The sequence below is a fragment of the Eleutherodactylus coqui genome, chromosome 13 (assembly GCF_035609145.1).
Source record: "Eleutherodactylus coqui strain aEleCoq1 chromosome 13, aEleCoq1.hap1, whole genome shotgun sequence".
Classification (NCBI taxonomy): Eukaryota; Metazoa; Chordata; class Amphibia; order Anura; family Eleutherodactylidae; genus Eleutherodactylus; species Eleutherodactylus coqui.
This window is the reverse complement of record NC_089849.1, coordinates 34,044,094-34,071,100: the sequence shown is the minus strand read 5'-3', so window position 1 is coordinate 34,071,100 and position 27,007 is coordinate 34,044,094. Positions and strand designations below refer to the sequence as shown.

At 49.0% G+C, this 27,007-nt stretch overlaps 1 protein-coding gene across 1 annotated transcript; it reads left to right on the top strand.

Annotated features, from left to right (window-relative positions):
* Positions 1-240: 240 nt before the first annotated feature.
* On the top strand, positions 241-27,007 carry RETREG3 (reticulophagy regulator family member 3). Its single transcript, XM_066587604.1, has 9 exons — positions 241-742; positions 10,574-10,680; positions 11,319-11,349; positions 13,276-13,402; positions 14,522-14,606; positions 16,588-16,725; positions 19,795-19,865; positions 20,529-20,661; positions 23,781-27,007. Exons 1-9 carry the CDS (start codon positions 507-509, stop codon positions 24,218-24,220), a joined length of 1,368 nt encoding a protein of 455 aa, XP_066443701.1. The 5' UTR covers positions 241-506; the 3' UTR covers positions 24,221-27,007.

Here is a 27,007-nt window from a genome sequence, read left to right as displayed (position 1 = left end):
GGCTGTACGGAAAAATCGTTCCCACTCTAAGGGCGTGTCCTCATTCCTGATTGGACAGTAGGCTGCACGGAAAATACGTTCCCACTGTCAGGGCGTATCCTCATTCCTGATTGGACAGATACTGTACGGAAAAACGTTCCCACTGTAAGGGCGTGTCCTCATTCCTGATTGGACAGAGGCTGTACGGAAAAATTACCACGGTTAATAAAAAAAAAAAAAAAAAAAAAAAAAAAAGCGGATTCTCTCTCAAGCGAGGGCCGCCATGATCTTTGACGGATGACAGGTTTACGCATGCGCCGTGTCTAGCTTTGCGTCGGCGGCAACATTGTAGCAAGGGGGGTATTATAGAAGGGGCGGGTCCCTAGAGTGTCGGCTAGCGATTGCCGTCTGTGCATGAGACCAGTGACCGCCTTCCGTGTGACCGTGTTTTTTATGTTTTGACGTCAGCACCCCGGAGTGACGTCAATGTTGACCACCTGGTGAAGAGCAGGCGGAAGGAAGTAAAGATGGCGCAGAGAGCGGAGGACGAGGAGGAGAGCAGCTCGGGGCTGCGGATGAGGAGGAGCGGATCCCGCAGCCTGGCCGCCCGGGAGAGAGACGAGCAGGTGCGGGCGGTGCAGGAGGAGCTGCTGGGGCGGCTGGGGAGCTACGAGCCGCTGCTCAGCTACCTGCAGGCCGTGCTGCTGTGGGAGAGACCCCGGCACAGCGCGCTGCTCCACCTGCTGCTCAACGCCGCCTTCTGGTGAGTGCGGGGATTACCGGCTGTGCGACTACAACTCCCAGCATGCCTGAACTCCTGCTGGGCGTTGTAGTTCTGCATCTATTGGGGTCCTGCAGGCCAGCAGCCACAGCTCCCAGCATGCCCTGGTGTGTGCAGTGGTGCTGGGAGTTGTAGTGCTCCTGTGCCAAACCTGGATCTCCACATTGGTGTGCAAAGCATGCTGGGAGTTGTAGTTTTTATTAGGCTCTACTGTCCTTATGCCAGTTATGTTCACACGCAGCAGGTTTTCTTCCCACGGAGAATCTGCGGCGTTTACGGAAGCCGCTATTGGATTTTAAAAATCGTATCGTCGCACTGCAGAAAAAAAATACGCCGCGGGAACAAACGTGGAGCGGGGATTAAATCCGCCGGATGTCACCGCCAGCTGTGGGACGGATGACTGTTTCCTTTTGAGGCCGGCATAATATAACTATATTATTGCGCATAATCCGCGGTGAACAGAGTTAGCGAAAGTGCGTGAGGGGCTGGCGGCGTTACGGAATGATACAATGCGCACTTCGCGTCTCCTTGAGGCCGCTTTTTACACGAATAGCGCGGCGTCCTGCACTCCGTTGTACAACGCCGCCATGGATTTCAATAGGGCCTCGCAGACCGGCGCTCGAACACGGTGTTTTTATTGCCACAATTTTCAAGCGCTGTCTGCTGAATTTTGGCGCTTTAACACGCCCCGTCGCCCGTCGCAGTGATGCGGCACGGTCAAGAATGCTCTAACATATATATTCAAAAACTCTGCAAGAAATTGCGGTAAAATGGTGTGGGTTTTGCGCGCCGCTCCCTGAATGTATGTGTGAGAGCAGCCGGAGGGCCGAAGAAATAATGTCAAGAAGGGGCGATAAAGCTCCACGGCCAGAAGAGATCCACCGCGAAACTAGAAACGTTTGTCACGGCGGGCGGCGCAAAAATTAGTCAGAATTGCTATTTTTCATCCTTTTGGCCTGACTAAAAAATGCAATAAAAAGCTGCATCTCCCCCCAAAATGGTATTAATGAAAAGTACAACTCTTCCCTGAAAATAAAAGAGCGGGCACCGCGCCAAAGGTGGAAAAATGACGTCTAGTTTATTGGTCTTTGGACGCAGCGATGCCGATTCCAGTTTGTATTTCTCAAAAAAAAAAAAAAAAGTTATTATGTAAAAAAAAAAGTAAAAAACCTTTTTAAAACGCCCTAAACTCGTGTCGCTGTAATCGTATAGACCGCGGTACGAAGGGGGGAAAGGTCGTGTGAGCTAAAAAGTGATGAAAACCCCTATTCTAGAGGGGCTGATTTTTGCTGCTTTTAAAAAGCGGAATAAAAAAAAAAAATCAAAAAATTAATCTGTGGCCCAAAATGGCGCCAATAAAACTGCTCGGCTGTTCCGCAGATATCAGTCCCTTATACGGCGCTCTGGATGAGAAAACAAGAATGTACTGGGTCTTGTAATGCGGCGACGCATTGGTGTGCAGCAGTAGTAACGCACTCCATGATACTTGGTGTCGGCTCTGCCGCCCTGCGAATAACGTCACGTTCGTCTCCTGAACAGCGAGCGCCAGAAGAACAAAATGCAAAGAGGCGCAATTTTTTCTTCCCCCCCCCCCCCCCCCCCCTCTTGCCTCCAAAAAGAGTTTGTTTTTTTTAAAAAATACATAAATACATCACATGTACCCCAAAGTGGTGCCATTTAAAAGATGCACCGCGCCACACAAACAGCGGCGACTCCTCCGGCCATTGAATGTCGGCAAGAAAAACAAAAAGACCTAAGGTTCCGGCACTTTCAAAATAACAATAAAAAACTAAGAAACTAGCTCGGTCATTAAGGGGTTAAAAAAGCCGCCAAGGTCACAGCGCGTTTGGTGTCTCAAGATTTTGGGGGCCCGGAGGCTGAGTAACGCCCGGACGACATACCGCACGGAAACTCCGGTGGCGCATTAAAATCGGAGCGGGTAAGTTGTAGCCAGAACGTAGATTAGAACTTGACCGCGATGGCGCCCGGTGAGAAGCAACATAATATGTAAGGCAAAGAAAGCCCCAGGTCTGTCGGGTTCCGCCTATTTCTCGCAACATCGCAGGAGTGAAAGCATCGCAAATGTGAAGGAAAGCATTAGTTTCGTAATTCTGCGTTTTCACTCACTCTCGCGTCGCACGAAAAGCGTGTGTGGTTTTTTTTTTGTTTTGTTTTTTTTCCCGCCAGTGTAAAGGCGCCCTTAAAATGCTCCGCTGCGCAGCTCTTCGTGTAAACGGGGGCCGGTCAGTGACTGCCGTATGGGCACCAAGGAGTAACGGTCGCTCGTCCCCACAGAGCAGATGATCGGCCGCTGGACGCTGAACAAGCGCCAACCAACACGCTCCTTGTTAATCGCTGGTAGTTGGGGATTGTTATTTCAGGGAAGACGAGGGATGAAACGGATAAGCGGTGTCGGCCATGACTGGCGGCCGCTCGTCTCCCACCTCATAGAAGTAAACTGCTACATGGCTGTATTACATGGGCAGTCAGAAGCCATCGCTATACGTCGGTGACCACCTTAAGGCACTACTGCAACTGGCTGCCCGTTAGTGTGACTGGCAGTGTGTGGTACTCCGACCATGGAGGGAGATGTGTGACCCGCTGCCTCACCCTCCGGCCGCCCATGTGGATTTGCCTTCTGTACCCCCTGCTGACGGCCGGGCGACCACCCCTGTAAGGTCAGGCCTCAGACATCAGCCAGATGTCCTCAGGGGGGTCACTTCTAGTAAATCCCCATTGTGATGAACGGCATGCTGCACATTATTCACACCGCGGGGGCATCACTCGCAGTACGCGGATGTGGGTATAGTTGGGGCCACACTGGATTTAGTCATGTCATCATAGGCTACAGTTGAGCCCTCTCGGAAATGACACTGGGGGGCTACGTCCCTGGTGGGGGCTGCTTCACCGGAATTGAAGGTTTCGCTGTGGTGTATGAGGCGTTGGGTTTCTGGCAGCACATTGGTCTGTACACTGGTGCACCCGCCCCGGGGGTCATGATGGCAGACCCCGTCCATCTACTATTGGCTAGGTCATCAGTAGCTGAAAGATGGAACCCCATTTAATGTGAATAGCCCCAATGTCACCGGAGAGGGGCGGCAGGGAAGGCTTTCGCTGATCTTGGAGGAGGTTTCCGCGGGACGAGCTGTAACCCGGACAAGGGTCCTTTGTCTTCTCTGCGGATGGACTGATTTGTCGTAGGGCTGTTCTATTGCAACTGACTTGCTTTTTAGTCTTTTTTTTTTTCTTTCTTGGAGGCAGAGGGCCCAAAAAAGCCCAATTCTGGCATTTTTTTATAAAAAAAAATTTTTTCTCAATGTTCATCATGCAAGATGGATCAGATGCAGTAATACTAATTTTTTTTATTTATTTTTTTCTGGACCTTTTGTGTTTTTTACACTTGTGCAGTGATCCCTCGCTATAGCGCGGTTCAACAATTGCGGCTTCAGTGCGTTGCGGATTTTAGATGGACCGTATAGAATTCTGTTTTCGCTGTGTTGTGGAATTCTGCGGTACACACAGGGAATCCAGTACGCCGCCAGCGCTCGCCAACATGACATTGTACGCTGCACACCATTGGCTGATGAAACGTGTTCTGTATCCCGGGCTCTGATTGGCTCACTGATCGCAGCATCGGTCTGTCTGTTCATTTTTGCGATTGTTTGGCAGTTCACCCGGCAGATCCGTTGGTGTAAATATAACGCCGCCACTTCGCTGATATTCACGTATCGCGGGGGTCTCTAGAACGTAACCCCCACGATAGACGAGGGATCACTGTATTTGCTTTTTGCCCCCTGTACTGCGGTAATACGTCTGTGGCATCTAAAGGGTTACCAGCTAGTGTTGGCGGTCTCTCCGCTCCCAGGCGCTGTATCGCCCAGGCAGTGCCCACCGTGTATGGAGATCGGCTTCATCCTGACCCCATGCCAGCTGATGTTAGTTGATGCTTGGTTATGTCGCTTTTACTTAAGCAAATTCTCGAGTGATGTCACCGTTAATCTGTTGGCGCAGAATGTTTAGACGGGCGGGAGGGAAGGGGAGGCAACAGCATTGCGGTCTCGGCGTACATGGGCCAGCCCATGCTGTCTGTACGGGCGCGCGAACGATAGATTTGTGGGCCCATTTACACGTTTTTACGGTTCCTGAGAAAGAGCTCTTAGGCTGGGCTCACACAGGGTGGATTTGCTGCGGAAATTCCGTGCGGAATTTCGCCGCGGCAAATCCGCATGCGGCCGCTAATCCCGGGATTAGCCAGCCAAGTGGAAGAGATTTCTCAGAAATCTTGTTCACACGGGACGGCCAATCCACTGCGGCTAATCTGGCAGAAACCGCCGCTGCGGCGCGGCTTTGCCGACCGAAGCTGTGGATGTCAGTTTTTTTATTTTTTTTTTTTATTTTTTTTCCGCTGCGGCTGGCGCTCCCATAGAGGGAAGAGAAGAGCGAGCAGCCGGGCCGCTTCATAGCCGCCGCGGTTCTCCCAGCGAAAATGTTGCGGTTTTTCGCCGCAGCCAAACCGCGACACGTCGGGAATCTGCCGTGTGTGAACCCAGCCTTAGAGGGATTTTTCTGCACAAAACAGCTGCTGAGGCTTTCTAATTGGAGAGCGGTCTTGTCACTACTGGCCGGGGGCAACCATTAGACTGTTTGTTGTGGTTTGTTGTTTTTTTTCCCCCGCTATGGAGGGATTCTGTAGCTGCTGCTCAGTGTATGATCCAAATGTGTTACAGCTGCTGCAGAACTTCTTAATATAAGGGATGGAGGCGTTTCCTGTTGGTCTATTAACACTTTAAGGGCAAAGTAATTTGGGGGGAGGGGGTCATCTCTTTGTGAAAAAATAAATGTATTAATTTTTTTGCTGTGTATGGAACTTGAACATGCAGTCCTATGCTCGCTCAATAATACACTGCAATACTTCAGGCATGAAGGCCAGTGTTAGGCCGCCGGTTGCCATGGCACCCCAACAGACTTCTGTGGTTGCATTCTGGAAGACCGACGACCTGACTGGGGAGCTCCGTCCTCTTTGTTAACGGTTCAGATGCTGTGGTCAATATTGACAATGGCATCTAACGGGCTAACAGCTGGGATCTGAGTTAGTTCCGATCCCAGCTGTTGTTTGCACCCACGTTCTTGCAGTGATCGTGCCGGCACGGCTTCGGCGCCCATCCGATCACTATGATGTTCCATTACGGCAAATGCCAAGAACTGCCTGGTTCGCATGACTTTATGGTTTATTAGTGGGGTGGCAAGGGGTTAATAAATGATGGATAAGAAGCTCCTATCTACTTTCAAAGAGGTTTTGCAGCAGCTAGGGCTGTTTTACAAGGACAAACGTACCTTCTACTATAAATGAAGTGGCTTTTATGTGTTTCTTGGTGAGTGAGCGGTCATATAATGTACGGGGGGGGCACATATAATCTATACCTGCTTACTAGTGATCGCTTACAGCACTTCCATTATATAATCTGATCACCGGCGGTGTTCTCCGTTGGGGAATGTTCCGGTAAGTCTGCAGACAGATGAGATTCCTGTTAATTCTTCCAAGAATTTCTGTCTGGCGGACGTAATCTTTTTCTTCTCGCCGCGCCGATGTCCTTTCGTCACAGTTGGTCATCTGAGCCGATGTTTAACCCCTTGCTGACAGAGCATTGGTTAATCCGTTACTACTGCGCAGGTGGCGTTCCTTCCCATCTGCTCTATGAATAATTAATTACCCGGAGCTCGTTAACCTGCTGGCTGATCGCTTCTCTTATGGAATATCTTACATTCAGCTCATCGGTGCAAGATTTCCAAGGTTTTGTATAATTTTTTTTTTTTTTTTGTGCCGCTGATTGTTTGTTTTTTGCAAATGGGTTTGACCAGGAGCCGATCTATAGATCAAAGTTGTTTCGTAAGGCCTCCAGCGTATTTGTGCCCATGTTATTCCATAAGCGATGGTGAAGGTGGTCCTCAGGGTGGTATATCCATAGGTGCCACTGCAAGAAGGTTTGCTTTGTCACCCAGAAAGACTAGAAGCAATGGGATGAAACTGAAAGGGAGGAGACACAGATTAGATATTAGACAGTGAGGGTGATCAATGAGTGGAACAGGTTGCCACGGGAAGTGGTGAGTTCTTCAATGGAAGTGTTCAAACAAAGACTGCCTGGGATGATTTAGTGATCCTGCACTGAGCAGGGGGTTGGACCCGATGACCCTGGAGGTCCCTTCTAACTACCATTCTAGGATTCTGCTTTTGGATCAGTAGAGCTGTACGCCTCAAGAGTGTGCGGCAGATATTGGGATACGGGCCGTAGAAGAGCAGCAACCTACCATTAGGCCTGGTATCTGCTCCTTCGTACAAGGAGGAACAGGAGCAGCACTGCCGGAGCCCGACAAAATGACCTTTAGGGGGCTCCTTGTCTGTATATGTCTGACCGAACAGTCAGGAACGGCCTCCATGAGGCCCGATGTCCTGTGATCACAGCCCAGCACCATGCAACACCACTGGCATTTGCCTGAGAACTGCAGAACTGGCAGACCACCGCTGACGCTCCGCTCTGCTCACACCCCGAAATTCTGGGTGGGGAAAAATTATTTTTTTTTATTTTTATTTTTTTAATAATGGGTTGTTTTCAGCTGACTCCTTCCCTTGTCTTTTTGAGCAGTGTACTATATAGTGGTTTCCTAGCTGCCCCCTCCCATGTGTATCGCCCCCCCCCCCCCCCCCCCATATACAAGTGACGGCTCGCTGCTAGATAACAGGTAACCTATATCTTGGTGTACACAAGTGTTAGTGCCCGTATTCTGGTGGCCGTGCGCCTGGAGCCGCAGAACACTTTAGGGTAGTCGTTAAACCTTTAAGCTGAAAAGCAGCTTAAGCGCGACCACGTCTGCGGGTCATACGGGAGCAGCCATTCTGACGGGGTAATCCTGCGGATATAGTAGCGGTATATGTAGCTGCAGAAGTATTTACACCTTATAGGGCTCGTGCTTGTAATGCTGGGACATTTGGGAACTTCCACGAACCAGAAAATGTTAGGATGTCCTTATGGCCTCCTCGCTTGTCGGCGGACGTAAATGTGCTGCATCTTGTGTCTTCACCCATTCCCCCCCCCCCCCCCCCAAATTGTCGGGAGCCCTTGTGATTGGCTGAAGTTTGCAGAATGACACCAACTGCTCCGTTTCCCTGTAGCGCCACCACTTGGGGAAGTTGTCACCACCTTTTTGAGCTCCGTAAACTGTCTCAAAGTGAGCGGGCAGGCTATCCGGGGAGCTGTTTGTAGACTTGTTGGTCCCCCATTCTAGCACAGTGCCCCCTCATGGACACTGCACGCACTCTCCACGACTCATAGAGCTATCAATATTATGGTATTGCATTAAACTGTATAAGACAACAAAGGAGTTCATCTAAATCTGATAGAACGAACGGACTCATGGAATAAAGTTATCGGCAGCGTATATGCTGTAAAAACAATTTTAAAAAAAAAGTCCGCATCCTTTAAAGGGCCTTCTGGGACTTTACAAAGAGAATTGCTTTCTATTGATAACTGACAGGTTGGGTTGAATGTAATGGGGGCTGCGCTGCGGTAGTAATCCAGGCTTCAGCACTAGGGTCAGCACTTTCTGCTTCCGGTCATGACTGCAGCCCTGGGGCTCAGCTGATCGGTGGGGATTCAAGCAGCGGGTCTGGGGGTCATTCAACTCCATTAACCCTTTCCAATCCACTGTCTGACCTTTTGAAGACATTATGATTTAAGGCTGTACAGCTCCAATGTTGGAAGACGTCCATCGGGGTTCTCTTACTGTATATTGCCAGTCTCTCTTCTGTCGGAGCTTATCCAATGTCACCTCATGCAGTACTGGCTTTAGCCAGCAGATAGCGCCATTGTATAACAGCAGAAGAAGAGTAAGCCCCCTAGGAAAATCGGGATACAAATTGGATTGGAAAGGGTTAATAGGGCAAACTAAACTTGTGCCCGTGGCTTGGCCACCATCGCCTCTCTTGGGGGGGTTGTCCAGCTGCATTGTGGTGGGACGTGTAGAACTTATAAACGTATGCCATTCAGGCATCTGAGAAAGTTGGGTGACAGTCAGTGGCTCAGTACCGGTCACCTTTCTGTGTGGTTTGCCCAGCATTGGGCACAGTAAGCATGCCCGGCTGGCATATGGTGTTATGGAGCTGCACATGTAGACAATGCCTTAACACTCCGCTGCAGAGTAAGCTGAAGCATTAGATTCTTGGATACGGCCTGCTGCGGTCAGCGTCAATCTGCTGGCGTGGAAAGTTTCCCTTTTATCTGTTGTGCCGGCCTTCACTGTGTCACTTGAGGACGCGCCAACCTACCCGGAGATAAAACCGCTTTCCTGTTGTTTTCTGCAATAGAATCAGCTGACTAAGCAATAAATTGGTTTCCTGAGTATTTCCATGGACTGTCCTAAAAGGGGGGTTCCTGGAAGAAGATATTGATGATCTGTCCTCGGGACTGGTCATCTATGAGAGCAGTAGTCCCCCACCGATAGGAACCCCACACATCAGCTGATTGATCTGCTATACCAGGCACGGCCACTATGAAATGTACGGCACTGCCTCTGGTAAGCACTGAAGTGTCTGTAGGGCTCACCTGATGATCAGCGGGGGTCCCGAGCAGAAGATGCCTACTGATCTGATGTTCAGGAGCTACGTTTTTCACCACCCACTGGATGGGTGAAAACTGGTAGATTGTTTAGGGTCAGATTGCTGGGATCCCCCGCAGATCTTGAGAATGGGGACCCCCCCCCCCCCCCCCTACCACACACACACCCCTCCCCATTCCATTCATTTCTATGTCACAGACCGAGATAGCTGAGCGCAACACTCTGCTTTGTGTCTGCGCCGTTTAGAGGAATGGACCTGCTGCGGCATGTGTGACCAGCGGCTCTACTCCCCCACCACACTGCAGACCTCTTCAGCTGTGGCATACTGGGGACACGGGCCTCCCAATGTTGGGATCAGTGGGGGTCCCAGCGGTCGGCCCCTCACCGATCTATCAGTGTTTACCTATCCAGTGGGTGAAAAAATGGAAAAAACATCGTATAACTGAAATGGCCCTTTTTAAAGCCCCTTTCTGAGGTCAGTAAAAGGCGTATAGCAGCCACGAAGGGGTTAACCCTTTCCAATCCACTGTCTGACCTTTGAAGACATTATGATTTAAGGGTGTACAGCTCCGATGTTGGAAGACGTCCGTCAGGGTTCTCTTACTGTATATTGCCAGCCTCTCTGCTGTCGGAGCCTATCTAACGTGTCACCTCATGCAGTACTGGCTTTAGCCAGCAGATAGCGCCGTTGTATAACAGCAGAAAAAGAGTAAGCCCCCTAGGAAAACCAGGATGCAAATTGGATTGGAAAGGGTTAAAGAGGACCCTGATAATTGTATCCCCTATAAAATAACGTTTCTGGTGCATTTCTGCATGTGCCGCATCTTTATAAGCCTGTTGTCAGGATGTGGTGAAAACAAAAAGTGACATCAATGAGGGCCTTTGTGTGTTATTTCCTCTCCCTCCCCCCCCCCCCCATATCACCCCTCCCCCACCACCATAACCCCCACATTGACGGGCATGAGAACAGACACCCATGTATAGGATCTACTTCTGGCTTTGGCTCAGAAGCATGAACAGTTACCCCAAGTCTTCATGTGAGAATGGCGCTAGATTGTAGCATTTCCGTAATCGCATGTATGGTGAGTTGGACTGAATGATCGTGGAGGACGTGTGAAAAGTAATTTGGCCGCGGGGAAAAAATGTTTAGAAGTAATATTTTATAAAAAATAAACTCTAAAAAGAATGCATTTTTTCCGGCAGGTTTTTCGCCCTGACGTCGCTCAGAATCGTGTTCCTGGCGGCATTCGGCCTGATGATCGTCATCTGTGTGGATCAGTGGAAGAACAAGATCTGGCCTGAGCTCGGAGGTGAGGGCCGCCGTGGGGCTCTGTGTTGTCAAGCTGCAGATACCATGTTACCGTCTTACAATATCCTGCTTTTTCTTGATGAACTAATCTTTAGCGCAACCCTCCGATCCTGGAGAGACAAAGATGGCCGCCGCGCTTCTGACTACCCGATGTACATTAGTACGCATCGTTAGTCTTTGAACACTACATGCGCCCATCACTCACAGCGGGTGGGGCGTCTTAGACGAATGTTGTATACTAATACACAGCGTGCATCAGGTAGTCGGAGAAGCCATGCCGCCATCTTTGTTTTGTCATGTGACTGCTGCAGCCACACCCTGCATTGCATGAAGTCAGTCGTTGACTGCAGTGGTCACATGACCCGGATATCATTGCTGCAGCTGGAAGAAGAGTGCAGTGGGGTGCGGGCACCTTCAGAAACGGTAGCTGTGGAGAATCGGATGAGCCCAATGCACTTCCACCCCCGCCCTAAACAGCACCACAAATGTCCACAGGCTGTTTTAGTATTGCACCTCAGCTTCATTCACTTGTATTAGAATGGGCTGCAGTGCCAGACATGGCTCATAGGCGGGGGGGCGCTGATTGCCACAGTTTTATTGCTTTATTTGATAACTAATTTTACCTTTCTAACATTTCAGCTACAAGATCCAGTGATACGGACAATGAAAGGTGAGCTGGGGATTGTGGGAAACGGCCCTAACGGACAGATCGTGATTCCCTGTATACTGTACAGCGGGCCGCGGGCGGTCTGATGTTATAGTGTACGGCGGGCCGCGGGCGGTCTGATATAGTGTACGGCGGGCCGCGGGCGGTCTGATGTCATAGTGTACGGCGGGCCGCGGGCGGTCTGATGTCATAGTGTACGGCGGGCCGCGGGCGGTCTGATGTCATAGTGTACGGCGGGCCGCCGGCGGTCGGATGTCACAGTGTACGGCGGGCCGCCGGCGGTCGGATGTCACAGTGTACGGCGGGCCGCCGGCGGTCGGATGTCACAGTGTACGGCGGGCCGCCGGCGGTCGGATGTCACAGTGTACGGCGGGCCGCCGGCGGTCGGATGTCACAGTGTACGGCGGGCCGCCGGCGGTCGGATGTCACAGTGTACGGCGGGCCGCCGGCGGTCGGATGTCACAGTGTACGGCGGGCCGCCGGCGGTCGGATGTCACAGTGTGCGGCGGGCGGTCGGATGTCACAGTGTGCGGCGGGCGGTCGGATGTCACAGTGTGCGGCGGGCGGTCGGATGTCACAGTGTACGGCGGGCCGCGGGCGGTCTGATATAGTGTACGGCGGGCCGCGGGCGGTCTGATGATATAGTGTACATTACCAGCCCCATTGCTCAATAATGAATGCTAATCCTCTCCATACTAATAGGATCATTATAAACAATACCAGCCGTGTATGGAGGCACACAAACAGGCATAGCGAGCTAAATGATCTAATTACACAGGCTGCTTATTTGTACCTTACGCTTTCACACTTCTTAACCACTTAGTGACCAAGCCTGTCTGCCCCTTAGTGACGGAGCCATATTTTGGAGATCTGACGTTAGATTAACAAAGAATAGCTCTGTGAAGGATCGGATCCGTGACGGAAGGTGAAACTCTAACTTTTTTTTAAAAATTTTTTCTCATGATCACTGTTATCCATTGGATAACGTCGATCACATGACCGCGGCCTATTGTTAAATCTCCAGGCTCTCGGCTACGTTTGGTAGCTAGGAGCAGGAAGACTTTAAATTCTCCCGGCAATACATGAGTTTTGCGTATAGGTCCGCCAATCTGGCGACGTGCGCAAGAGCCGTGGTAAGGTGCGCGGATAAATCCGGGGGCCTTGGGTATGTAATTTCATCTCCACTCACGGATATGATCCTTCAGGGGAGATGAAACTTAAACTTTTTTTCTTTTTACTTTACATGATCGCCATTGGATAACGGCGATCACGTGACCGGGAACCGCATACCACGGTCCCCGGTGACATCTCCCTGTTTTGGCTACTCATGCTAGCCGGGAGCAGGGAGATTTTAAACCTCCTGGGCTCCCCGGCCCTCTGCACATGCACCCGACATTTTACGTCTGGTGCGCATGCGCAAAACGCAGTCAGGTCCAGAACGCCCCAGGACATTGCAGAGGATGGAGATGAGTAGTTTCAGCTCCCCTCATTGATCCGATCCATGAGTAACTTGACTCTTTTTGTTTTTTTGCTTGTATGCGATCGCAGTCAGCCATTGGATACCGGGGGTTGCATATCGCGGCCCCTCATGACAGCTGCAGGTTGTCGGCTATCTCCAATAGCGGGGAGCTGTCATATTCACAGCCCCTGCGGCATTAATCCCCAAGGTGAGCGTGTTTTCATGGCCTAATGGATTAAACCCCAGCCAGCCAGGACTTAAATACACACCTAGCTGGTCGCCACGGTGTTAAATGCCTTACGGGGTGGCAGGACCTGCTATACGTGGCCTGTTGAAGTAATGGTAAAGTAATGTGCCTATATGATTTAAATTACAATCCCCCATCTGGTTACTGCAGGGGAAAAGCTCAGCCTGTGAAGGCATGAGCCTGTGTTGGCGTATTTATCTATATTCCCTTTGATCTCCTCTAGTTGGGGCTTTGTACACCCAAGGCTGCTCAGTGTGCCCGAGCTGTGCCATCATGCTGCTGAAGTGTGGGTCACTCTGACAAACTTTCTAAAGAACCTTAAGGTCTTCAAATCTGAAAATCCTGGCAAGGTAAAACTTTTTTTTTTTTTTTTCCATGTTAGTCCTAATTAAAGCTTAAAGCAGCTCTGTGGGGGCAGTCTTTATTTTCCCCAAATTTGCTGATCTTGCTGTACCAACATAAGGAAGGCATACTCTCCCCCCTGCGCCCCATGGTCTTCACTTCCAGATGCAGGGAGCCAGTGATGATGTCACCGACACCAGGGTCATGTGACCGCTGCATCCAGTCCCCGGATCATTTCACCTGGGGATTAGCTGCAGTGGTCCTATGCACCCGTGGTGTATGGGTCTTTTCCACTAAAGCTGAATGCACACGGCCGGGTCGGATTCCGCATGCGGAATCTGACCCAGTGACCCCTTCTTTATCAGTCCTATAGAAGTGAATGGAGCAGTGGTCATGCATGCACACCGCCACTTCATTCACGGAGCAGGACTGCCATTTTCTTGATCACTGGGGGTTAGGTCGCCCAGCGATCCTACATTTTTTTTTTTTTTGTGGAGAGGGTATATATGTTATAATTGTGGTTGGGACGTTTTATAGATGTGAAGCGATCAGCTCCCCCAGCTCTGCTGTTCCATATCACCAAGTGCACAGAAGCCGAGAGCCGCTGCGAAGCAAAGAAGAACATCAAAGTTTTGAAGCAACTCGGGCAGCATAGAAGACGTCTTTCTTTCAGCATTTCAGTAAGGATATGGATAAAGACCAGCATGGATGTTCCAAGCACGTCGGAGCTCCTACATGTGTCTTTGCCAGATTTTTCTTTTCATCCGTCCTCTTATGAAGTGCGGAAATAAAGTATTTTATGCTGCCGGAGTTGCTGGAGTGCTTCCATGTTCTCCTATAGATCAGGACACTGTAGTGTTTGTTTCCCTCTTCTCTTCCTCCTGTTTCTGCACAGTTCCATGTTTTCGGCCGTGCCGGTAGATGCATCCATGGGCAAACTCCTCGACCATCTCTATCCCACATTGATACTATGTCGGGTCCTGCCCCTATTTGCATGGAGTCTGTGCCGCCCTGGATGCCCCTACAGATCAGGCACTTGCAGCACTCCTGTCCCCCGGATCTTGTGCCGCTGACCGCCGTCCTTCATATGTGCACATAGTCTAATCCTGTTTCCATTCCCTCTGCAGTTCTGTCTCCTGGTCTGCGGATTCCTGACTTTCCTCACTGTCCTGGGCGGATACATTCCTGGTCTTGTGCTCTCCTACCTGCTGCGTGAGTTGATCTTTTCAGTTCCTTCCTTCCTTTTCCTTTATTTTAGCCCGTTTCATGACTTTGACTACTGCTTCCCTCCTGTATCAATATGGGGAAAGCAGTAGGCTAAGGCTGCGGTCACATGGGGCATAAATCCCACGCAAATCTCGCAGAATGAGCATAGCGAGTTCACGCGGAAATTCCGTGAGATTTGCGCAGCAGAAAGGTGGCTTTAAACCCGTACGGCGCGGGTTTTGAAGCAGTTTTGCCGCCTTTTATTCCACTGCGGCCATCCCTCTCCATAGAGAGGATAGAGCCCACGGCGGAAACGGCTATAAAATTGACATGCCGTGGCTTTGAATCCTGCGCTGCCTGTCTGTTTCATCGCTGCGTGTCCGCAGTGCGTGGATGAGATTTTTGCAAATCTCGCCTACTTTGCTGCTCGGGTTTAAGATTGCTGGCAAAAGGTACGCACGGAAATTCCGCGGCAATTCTGCCCCGAGTAAACTCAGCCAAGAGGCCTTTTTCCATGGGCCGATGATCAAGTAAACTAAGCAGCACAGCTTTCCATGTAAGAAGGGAATGCGCTGCCAACTAATGCGACCAGTACGGGAACCAACGATCTTAACGATCATCCCCATAATAGTAGTGATCGGACACACGTGAACGACCATAACAGGCGCTAATCAACGTGCTGCATGTTAATCGACACTCATTATCTGGCAGAGACTCTGCCTGCATAACACCCTACCTTCCCTCAGACCGGACAGACACCTGTGAAGGAGAGGAGTAGGCATAGGGAGACAGGTGAGGTGAGCATTTCTTTCTTCAACCCACCATGATCTTACATATACATCATTGTGAGGAATGGGTTGGGGTGAAATGTTGTATACGGCACATGGATGGTGCAGACTTAGGAATTACGCTGACACCATCCACAACGGAAAGTGGCTGTGACTGACAGCCATCCTCCCGCTGCAACAGTGGGATTTGGTGAGCACTGCGATCTCCGCTGTTAGAGCCTTACATACTCATCACTACATGTACAAAGTTCACAGAGGGAGGGTGCACCCTCTGACGACATTGACCCTCTAACACTCAATTGTGTCTTGGTCTGCCATGGCCTGTGATGTGTTATCTGAACAAACATGAGATTTCAAATTCAAGTCCCCTCGTGTTTTTGGGGTGTTTTTTTTTTTTTTTTTTTGTTTTTTTTTTTTTTTGGCTCATTCTTCCTCTACTGAAGGCAGTAAGTAATCAGAAAAATCATACATACCCAAAAATGGTACCAATTTTAAAAACTACAGCTCATCGCAGAATTGTTTTTTTTTTTGGTCCTCTTCCTGCACTCTCTAAAAACTACAGCTTGCTGCACAGAGACCAAGCCCTCCTATAGCCATGTCGACAGAAAAACAAGTTATGGCTTTTGAAAAGTGGAACTGGAAATGCCCCAAAAATGGTGTCCTTAGGTCCAAAATAAGTTTTGTTCCTTAGACATTAACATCTTCGTTTGGTAAAGCAGTGTTTCTGCGTACCCCAGGCGTTCCAGAGCCCTGACCGGTGGGTTCCCAAACCAACAGCAAGACCTGCTATTGTATTGTATTCTGCATTGAGCAGGCTGTTATCAGTTTGCCTTCCCTAAAGATCCTTTGTAAGGCCACTCTCACACCGGCGTCTGTAAAAACGCATGACATCATTGCATTAAAATCGCTGAAACGCACTAAAATAGAGCAGACAGCGTTCGAAAAATCGTGGAGTCAGAAATGCCGCGTTCAAACTTTTGTCTAAGAAGCCCCATTGAAATCAAGGGAAGTGTTTTAAACCCGGAACTAAGCGCAAAAACCGGCTGTGTGAGCGGCCTCAAGCAGAAACCTACCTGAGCGGTATTATAGCGGTAGATGAGAAGTGTAGAACGCTCTACCCGACCCTCCTCCAAGCGTCTTCTAGGCAGGTGCCATAGACCTCTGTTCACTTGCTGCATCTTGTCTCCTCCTTTATACAGTGCTGTTCGTCCTGCTCTGGCCTCTCGCTATATACCATCGCCTGGGGCAGCGCGTTTACCAGAAGCTGGAGCCAGCCCTGCAGCGGTTGGACTTTAGTGTTCGTGGATACATGATGTCCAAGCAGAAGGAGAGACCGTGTAAGTGTTACCATGGGGGGACTCTCCGACTCTCGTTGGGTTATATGACGCAGGGGTCACACGTGTCTCAGGGGTCACACGTGTCTCAGGGTTGCAGCAGATATTTGAGGTTGAGGCCAAGCACATCGGCAGATTTTTGCTGTGGAATCGGCGGTGGGCATCTGGCTGCGAATTTCGCAGCAACGTCTGTCCATAGAATGCAATGTAAAATTATTCTTCCACGCATATGAGCGGAAATCGCTTGCGATTTCCACTCTCAGAGAAAGACTTGCAGCATGCTCTATTATCGTGTGGGACTCGCACTGACGGCTTCCATGACATTCAACGGTAGCCGTCTGACCCACTGCGATTCCAGTGTCCGTTTAGGAATCACAGCGGATCTGCTTCAACGGCGAAGCATTATCTGCACTGCACATGTGCACCGGCAAATCCGCAGCACCCAGAAGACCAATCTGGACAGGTACGGGGTCACCGGCCGGCATGGGGTCTGATTCCGCTGCGGGATCCGGCCGTGTGCATTTCGGCCTGCCACAGATTTCCCAGCAGATCCGCACACACATCGGCTCCATTGAATTACAATGCATCTAATCTGATAATCTGTGGCTTTTCCAGTGTGGAATCCCCAGTAGTAACGAACACGCTCAACTGAACATTCATTATCCTGCATGGGTTTTTATCCCACTGCAGTTGAATAGGATCTACTTGCATTAACCCCTTCCCGCTCCAGGACGTATATTTACCTCCTGGAGCGTCGGGGTATGTATGCAGAGAGGTCGCAGGCTGCCTGTCAGAATGCAGTAGGACGTAATGCTACGGCATTACGTCATGCTGCAGGAGCGATCGAAGCATCGCATATTGTAGTCCCCCAGGGGGACTTGAAAGTAAAATAAAAAAAGATCAATAAAGTTTTTTTAATTGTATTTATATAAAAAAAAAAAAAAAAAAAAAAAAAAAAAGGTAAAAGTAATAAGTTTAAATCACCCCCCTTTTGCTATATGTGTAATTAAAAAATCTAAATCTTAAAATAAAAATACATATTTGTATCGCCGCGTCCGTAAGAGTCCAATCTATCAAAGTAGCGCGTTAATTACTCCGCGTGGTGAACGTCGTCCGAAAATAAATAAATAAATAACGCCAGAAATGCACTTTTTGAGTCATCCTGTCTCCCAGAAAAAACGCAACAAAAAGCGATCATAAAGTCGTTTGTATTCCGAATTAGTACTAACGGAAAATACAGGACCTCCCACAAAAAATGAGCCCTCGCTGAACTACGTCGACGGAAAAATAAAAAAAGCTATTGAGCGCACAAGATGGCGGCAGAAAATAATTGAAAAAAAATGCAATGTCTTTGAAAAAAATTAGTGTAGTTAAAAAAAAAAACTATACAAGTTTGGTATGGTAGTAATCGTACCGGACCATAGAATATAGTTATAGCGTTTTTGTTGCAGTTTGTGCGCCGTAGAAACAAGACGCACCGAAAGATGGCGGAATGTCATGTGTTTTTTTGTTTTTTTTTTTACTCAGAATTTTTTATAAGTTTTTCCGTACATTAAATAGCACCATTAAAAAATACAACTTATTCCGCAAAAAACAAGCCCTCAGACAGCGACGTCTATGGATAAATAAAGGAGTTATGATTTTTTTTAAGGGGGGGAGGAAAAAACGAAAGTGGGGGGACAAAAAAAAAAGAGTTGCGTCATTAAGGGGTTGTGCCAAGTTATAAACTTGTTCTCCATGTTGTAGATGGGGGGGGGGGGGGGGGGGCGGGGATATGTTTATGATCAGTGTGGGGTCCAACTGCTGAGACCACCACTGATCAGGAGAACAGGAGTCCAGTTGGTCTCACTGGATCTCTGGCGCTGTCACTGAAGTGAACGGAATAGTGATCTACCTGCGTGGCCTTTGCTCCATTCACTTAGATTGACCGGACCCTCTTCTCGGTATCGGTGGGGGTCCTAGCGATTGCGCAACCTCCGCTCCATTCATTCGGGGACCAAGCGGACCCTGTTTTTGAGATCAGTTGGGCGGGATTCTAGCAGTTGGACCCCATAAAGGTCATAAAGGCAACTTCTTTCCTGTGGATAGAGATAACTTTGTAACCTGGCACATGCCCTTTAAGGGCTCATGTCCATGGGCAAAATAAGAATTAAAATCCGCAGCTTAACTCTTAAGATTTTAACTCTTCTTCTGCCCGTGGATCCGCACCCCATAGGGATGCATTGACCACCCGCGGGGTAGATAAATACCCGCGGATCGTCAATAAAAGTGATTTTAAAAAAAATGGAGCATGAAAAAATCTGGACCATGCTGCATTTTCATGCGGGTCTCCCGCGGGGATGGCTCCCGCGGGCTTCTATTGAAGCCTATGGAAGCCGTCCGGATCCGCGGGAGACAAAAATCAGATTTTACTCACCTGCTCCGGTTCTTCTCTTCGCCGCGGCGCCATCTTCTCTCAGTCGCGGCCGGATCATTTTGCTTCAGCCCGGCGCATGCGCGGGGCACGTCACCGACGTCATCATGCACATCCGTCGAGCCGAAGAAAGAAGATCCAGCCGCGACGAGAGAAGATGACGCCGCAGCGAAGGAAGTATCCGGAGCGTGTGAGAGGTAAGTTAATTCTGATTTATCCCTATTTTCAGCCCTCATGTCCGCGGGGCAGGAGGGACCCGCTGCAGATTCTACATGGAGAATCCGTAGCGGGCCTGATTTTCCCCGTGAACATGAGGCCTAACTGTGGAACGTCAGCTGATTCTGACAGTATGTAGGAGCAGAACCCTGGCATAAAGCCTGACTATAGAACTATGACCTTTAGTCCCCAACAGTTGTGGATGGGGGAAAGGAGTTCTTAGACTTTAAAAAACATGACTGCTAACTTCTAAAAACAGTGCCGTGCCAGTCTGTAGGTTGTATATGGTATTGCAGCTCAGTTCCATTCCCTCTGTAGAGCTGAGATGTAATGGCAGACGAAGCCCACGGTGCTGTTCTTGGAAGAATGGAGGCATCTTGTTCTACTTCTGGACACTCTTTAAGCTGCTTTGTCGTACAGTAACCTTGTGTTTTTGTGACCAGTGCACGGGCGCGCCCTTCCTCCAAATGAGGGGAGTGACAGTGAAGAGGAGCTGGCTGCGTTCTGTCCTACGGTAAGCGCTTTATCCAAATACAACCTGGACTTTAGTTAACCATTTATTAAGGGTCTTTTTCCAAGATCTATTTAACAGGACAGGTCGCCAATAGTGGACTGGCTGGGATCTGCTGATTCGGCGGCCTGCTGTCAGACCCACAACATATAAGGATACGGAGTAGAAGCTGCTGCTCCGACCCCTGTGTAGTGGCCGGTGCTTGTAACTGCAGGTGTAGCTGTCATTGATTTTTTTATTTTTTTTTTAAATGAAAGCTGCATCTGCAATTACCAGCACTGGCCACTACGTAGGGGTCGGAGCAGCTGCTTTCACCCCATAGTCTTTTTGTATAGTGGTACTACCAGCAGGCACTCAATCAGCTGATCATCGGAGTCTTGAGTGATACTGCACATACATACGTTTTTGTTTTTTTTTTTTTACCTTCTTTGCAGACTTTTTCCTGTGTTTTCTGCTATAAATAAGTTGGCCTCTGTTCGCGTGTCGCGGCTGGCATTCGTAATGGAACCCAAACACCCTGCTGGGTTCATCCTACTTCGGCTCCGTCCGATGGACCCCCATTAACTTCCGTTTTGCAAGGAAAATAAACCGCACTAGTATTAGTTTGCCGCATTTTGCTCCTGTGCTGCGGGACGCCGTCTTATCGGTCGTGTTCTTTCTCCTTAGCTGGATGATTCTGCAGTCGCTAAGGAACTAACCATCTCGGATTCTGAACATTCAGACGCAGAGGTCTCCTACACTGACAATGGGACATTTAACTTATCCCGGGGGCAGACTCCCCTTACAGAAGGCTCGGAAGGTAAAGTGCTTGGGCCGTGACACATCCTACAGTTTTAGTTTAACCTGTTTGCTGCCAGATCAACTTGTTCATACATGTGACAAACACAAATGAAGCCTAGCTTAAATAAATAACAAATCCTATTATACGCCCATATCCATTATTTTATCGAAGGCTGTATGTCCACGGGCGTCATTCCACCGGCGAATCACGCTGCCTGAAGCTTTCCATAGCGTTGCTATAGAAAGCACAGCTGCGGCGTCCATGAGCGAAGAATCATAGCGATTTGCCGCGATTCTCCGTAGTGAGCCTATCTGTCAGATAGGCTCCGTGCGGAGAGCCATCAGCTGTCTCCTGCTCCCCGACGGCGGAGATCTGCCACGGGATGTTGCTACTCCCGTGGACAGGCGGCCTAAAGGTTGCCAATCTGGTCATGTTCAGAGGCATTGAGGGTGAAACGCGGGCAAAGATGACCCGAACAGGCTGTGACCTTTATTCCTAAATTCACTTGCAGCTTCATCCTCCCTTAAAGGGCTACTACAGTATTTTTTTTTTCATTCATTCTGAAGTAAGCGCCTAGTGTGTACATAGTTGGCTAGTGTTAACTGTGTTCTCAATTCTGGCCAGCTCAGTTCTACTTGGGATCTTGTGTTCCGTTTCTAGTCTGTTTCATAGTCTTAAGTGATGCTATTGTGTGAGTCCTACCATAGAAACTGCTTAGAGGGGCATATAGGCAATCCGGTCACACAGGTATAGTGTAGATTATAGCTCATCCTCCTGACTGTATACTTATGGTCTGTAGCTCTGTTAGGTGACTATACAAGCGAATGATCAAATTGTTCCCCCAGCAGGCAGAAATGGTAAAGCCTCTAGAAAATGCTGTGCTGATGCATCAGGAGATAGATTTAAAAAGTGAAAGTAAAAATCTCACCATCAGGATGGTGTCTAATAAGTATCGGACAGGAGGCTGCACAGCATGCAAGTGGCTGCAATATACAGAGGAAACCTCCAGAGTGTGACTGGCAATTTGAGGGGGAAAGGCAGGAATGAAAAATATATATTTTTGTCGGCTTGACCCTTTAAACACACAATGCTTGGGAGTTACACTCTTCATGCTGTTCCAGACGTCAATGCCACAGATGTATGCAATTTTGAAAGGTATAGGTGTGGACTGAATAGGTCTTCGGGTGAATGCACACTGACGGAAATTCCGCGGCGAGATTTCCCTCAGAATTTCCGCCCGTGCCCGCTGCCTTAGGATTGCATTGGTTTATGCAATCCTATGCAGACAGCTTCAATTGGACCGTGTGAAAACTAGTGTGGTAAACAAATCGCGGCATGACCTATTCCTGTGCGAGCCTTGCAGAGGCCCACACAGAAACGTCATCGCTGGCGCGCCAGTTCTGCTCTGCGGCTGTGCACCAGTCGGCACATTGCAAAGCAGGGAGAAGACTCGGGAGGGGGTGGGCCGCGGTTCACTGCAGGGGGCACAGATCGCATCCCGCTGAGATAATTCTAGCAGTGGGATCCGACCCGGCCATGTGCATTCACTCTTTGGTTTGGACTGCACGGCAACATGTGTCGCCTATGATGTTACATGGAACACTTGTCACACTTGTGACCTAACGGGACACGACAGTCGCAGAAGATATAATTCTGTTGAAATTTGGTCGCAAGTCGTTTGTGACTTTTTCCGCCATAGACATCGGTGACGGTCTACAGACTGTTGTTCAAAAAGAATCAGAATTGAGAGAGCAGATGCATCAATCATGGTACGAACACTGTTGGGCGCGTGGAGGGGAAGGTGTCCCGGGGCCCCTCACCCCATTAGTTGGGAACCCTCAACTCCCGGCAACATTATCGGCGCGCAGTTTGGGGTTCATACCAACAGGCGCCGAAGCCAGGGTGGGAGAGGTGGTGGAGCCTGGAGCATACGGGGTCTAGTGTCCCTGGAAGGAACACGAGGGGTCCCCCTGGGCTCATGGATGCAGGATCTTCAGATACGTAGTTACCTAAAAAAGATAAAACCTACCCAGGGTTGGAACATGAGTTATACTCCCTTTGAGAAACTATGTTGTGCCTCGGAAACCCCCAGACACACAGTCTCAATACTTTACAATCAGTTGCTGGATGAGAGTCTGGAGAATCACCAGCCCCGGTGGATAAGAGCTTGGGAGGAGACTCTGGGCAGGTTGATCCCCAAGGAGCTCTGGAGCAGAGCGTTCCAACTCGCACATAAAATGTCTATCTCCAGCAGGCTCCAGGAGCTAAACTTTAAGATCCTATCAAGATGGTATATGACCCCAGAGAAACGACACGCATTATTCCCCTCATCCCCGAATGTATGCTGCCACTGCCGGGCAGGAGTGGGCTCAATGATGCATATTTGGTGGGAATGCCCCATGGTGACACCCATTTGGCAAGACATGGAACATCTATACGTGGCAGTAAGCAGAGAGCCACTCGCATTAACACCCGAGCTGGCGCTCCTATCCATCCCTTCAGGCGATGCTCCATCGCTCCAAAAAGGCCTATTGAGATTTTTCATCATGGCCACAAGGCAGGTGATTCCGAGATTCTGGAAACAGAGCTCAGGTATACCCAGAAGCGCATGGGTAGGGGTGATAGACGAGATAGAACGTATGGAGAGACTTAGGCTAACGGAGGATGTGACAGGATACGACCAGTTCTACCGAACGTGGGCTGCTTGGATAGATACCCGTAATACACCTGGGTTCTCGAGATGGCTAAACACAGGTTCCTGCGCGTGACTAGGATGGATCATGAGTATCTACAACAATATAACGCACACAACCTAGTGCCCTGGCACTATCCCCTGCCTCCCCCTGTTCGTCTCCCCTCCCCCCTCCTACCTCACACACCCCATCTCCCGTTGCTAAAGTTAACTATAAGTTACAACACAGTCAAAGAAACGGGATTTTAAAGGAAGTTTATTTGTTGATGCATGCAGGTATACCGCAGTCTAATCTCCACAAGTTGTATTTTCATAGTAGTATCCAAGTTTTGATGATATTTGAAATAATTGTACAAGTGATTGTTAACAAAAAAGCAACAAAAATACTTTGAAAGAAAAAGAATCAGAATAACTAATGAATTGGCGTTTCTTCTTATACTTCTAGATCTCGACCGCCATAGTGATCCTGAAGAATCCTTTGCCAGAGATCTCCCTGACTTTCCTTCTATCAATCCGGAGACAACGGGCATAGATGATGAGGATGACACCAGCATCGGGCTCCCAATTGCAAGCGGCCACTCCCATATGTCTGGCGACCAACTTTACGATGAGCAGGAGTCTTCAGAGTCGGAGGTGCCACTTGCAATTGGTGCTCAGCAGCTCAAAGACAACCTTACCAACCTAGTCACCCGAGGGATGATACAGATGGCGCTGGCGGGCGTCACTCAGCAGGCCTCAGGCTTTTTGGAAAATACCAGGCAGAAAACATATCAGAGAAACTCGAGCTCTGAGCTGGACACGGACGCTGAAGCTGATGACTTTGAGCTACTGGACCAATCTGAGCTGAGCCAGATGGATCCAACCAGCGCACGTGGCCAACAGTGATTTCTGATGAAGGTGCCAGTCCCTTGTGAACATACAATCTCTTAATTTTTTTTTTAAAAGAGCCCTCATTGTAGACCCGTATCTTCAGACTGTGTTTTTTCAGTGTTCCCCCAAGTGAGGTTTTCCATTACTTTTAATGCAGGATGATCCAGCCTGTGACTTTTATCACTGTGAAGTCTGAACCAGTAGATTAGATGAGCTAGAATGGAAGGCGCAGTATCTTACAACTGAATCCCTGCTGAATAACGGACTGGTGCAATAGATCAGACTTTCTCTTCAGTACCCCATCTCAGACTAAGACTAGGTATCCCCAGTAGAAGACTCTCCTGGGGGGTTAGATGTTTTTAACGGTTGCTGGATTTGCATTGGGGACATGTCGGCGTGTGCGCTCTGACCTGGTAGTTCTCATGTCCCTTTCACAAGGCATTTACAAAGTTCTGTATAGAGGAGAATGGAGTAAAGTGATGGCCGTATAAAGTGTAGCTCCACTTCAGAACAGATCTTTCGTTTGGAGGTTCAACAAATGGTCATATAGATGTTTTGGGCTTTATTGTTTATATGTTTGCTGCACATGCAGCATTCAGATGTCCTGAACCTGCTGCAAGAAGGTAAGGCGGGGCAGTGGCATGGGCAACCCCCTCGGTAATGGCTACTTCTGCTTTCAAAGGCTAGAAGACTCAATCTGCCAATTTTGGCCACCTTGGATGACTTGCAGACCACCCACTATCCACCATGCGGTAAAGAAAGATTTGCACATGTTGGATTTTGGCGTATCCAATCTGTTATTCTTCTAGGCGATATGATGCTAATGGGTAGCTGGCAGCCATTTATTCCCCATGGGGTACTTTTACACTGACTGGCAGTTGCCGAAGTATTCACTCAAAAGAATGATTTGGGCGACTGTCGTCCCGTGTAAACATGAGACCTGACGAGGTCAGTGAGCGAGAATGGCTCACTTGTCACAGTCGCTTGGTTTTTAGATGAGCTGAAGACCAAGCGGCTCTGCTGAGAGCTTTTCTCCCTTACTTGTTAAGTCCCCTGTTTAGGGAGTCGGTCCATTTAACAGGCAGTTCATCTATGAATGACTGCATGGAGGTAAGCAGCTAGAAGAGATCTCCGATGCACATCGCCTCCAATCGGTGAACGATAAGTGTTGGGTTGGCAGTACCCGCTAGCCGTCACATGTAAGAGTGCCCTTGAAAGACACAGGCACACAAAGACTGATCTGAGTGTGCATGTTATCAGGCGCAGGTGGGATCTGCAGAGCGGCTGGATGGCTATCTATGGTGACGTGGTGGAAATCAGCAGAAACTTGCAGATATGCAAATATTTGGCCACAGTTTTAGGCCTTTATAAGCAAATCTGTGTGCGGAATTCCCAACAGATTCCATGTGGAAACGGCACAGAATCGGCAACAACGTGACCTGTTGAACTTCTTTTTTTTTTTCTTTCCGTACGTGGATTGGCAGAGAGAATCTGCCTCATATAGACTGCGGCACGGATTCCATTGAAAGGAACGGGATGCGAATTCTGCTGCAGAAACCCATTGTGTGAGCCGACCCCAATGGGTAGGGCTTACACAGTACAATTTGAGCCAGATGACAAGTGCCGATCGCGGCTCGACCACACTGTCTTCTACACCATCCGTTTCACTTGGCGTGCAGAAGTGGGTCCAGGCCTGACCACTGATCAGTTGATTGCAGGCACCTTCACATGGGGGACTTAGGGAATGAATGGTGATTCAAAAAGTATCTCCAGCTAATGTAAAAAGGCCCTAAAGCGACCCTTGGGTACTGGACAAACAATGATGGCCGCACTGCTTCTTTGACTACTCAGTGCACACTGCATTAGTATGCATCATTAGCCTTAAGACATCACACGCTGCTTTGATTGGCCAGTGTTGCCCATGTGAGCAATACTGGCCAGTTTTAGCAGCATGTAGTGTCTTAGACTACTAATGTATACTAATACAGTGTTCATCAGCTAAGCAGAAAAGCAGTGTGGCCATCTTTGTTTAGCTAGGCCTAGAGGATTGCTTTAATAGACTAGTTCAGTGTTTCCTCAAGGCATAGATCCAGGAATCGTATAATTCAGATATCTCCAGTTAGAGCAAAAGATCAGGCATATTGAAATCCAGTATGCCCAATCCTGCTGTCCTACATCTGCCTTCTCAGAGTAAAGTGAGCTGCGTCCCAACTCTTCAGAGTATGGGCACCTTAATAATATATTAGTTCAGCGCCCTGGAAGTTAATGGCGCTTTAAAAAACATTATTTTGGCTCCGTCAGACACTTGTAGTTGAGGTTTAGCATAGAGCAACTCCGAATAGTATAACTTTGCCCAGAAGCTGGCGGATGGGACAGTGCTGTTCCCAAGGCAGTTGTAGAAGAGGTTGGTGCTGCCATCGAGTATAGTCCCATCCGCAGATCTAATCCGCTGGCGGTACACTTGAGCCCACGGTCATTTCTGTTGCCTGAAGAAATAATTAATAACTCGGTGGAGCGATACCGCTGTGACGACTACATATTTTTTTTTCTGTTTTTGGATGGCTTGGGTGGAGCTACACTTTATATCTTGAGAGGCGCTCCGCAGTGACCCTGCAGTTCCTGGGGATTTGGGGGCTTCATCTTGTGTTATTGTTCGGTGCAACATTTCTTTTATGATGGAGACAAAATATTTTCCTTTTTTTTGTTTTTTTTCTCCCAAAACCAATGCACTTTTAATTTTGAATACATTTTTGTTTTCACTGAAGTTTTGTGATTTCTATTCTAAAATTAACAGAACTTGAA

Coding starts and splice junctions, on each gene's coding strand:
- RETREG3 (XM_066587604.1), top strand. CDS start 507: ATGGCGCAGAGAGCGGAGGACGAGGAGGAGAGCAGCTCGGGGCTGCGG. Junction 743..10,573: donor CTGCTCAACGCCGCCTTCTG/GTGAGTGCGGGG, acceptor TTTTTCCGGCAG/GTTTTTCGCCCTGACGTCGC. Junction 10,681..11,318: donor GATCTGGCCTGAGCTCGGAG/GTGAGGGCCGCC, acceptor CTAACATTTCAG/CTACAAGATCCAGTGATACG.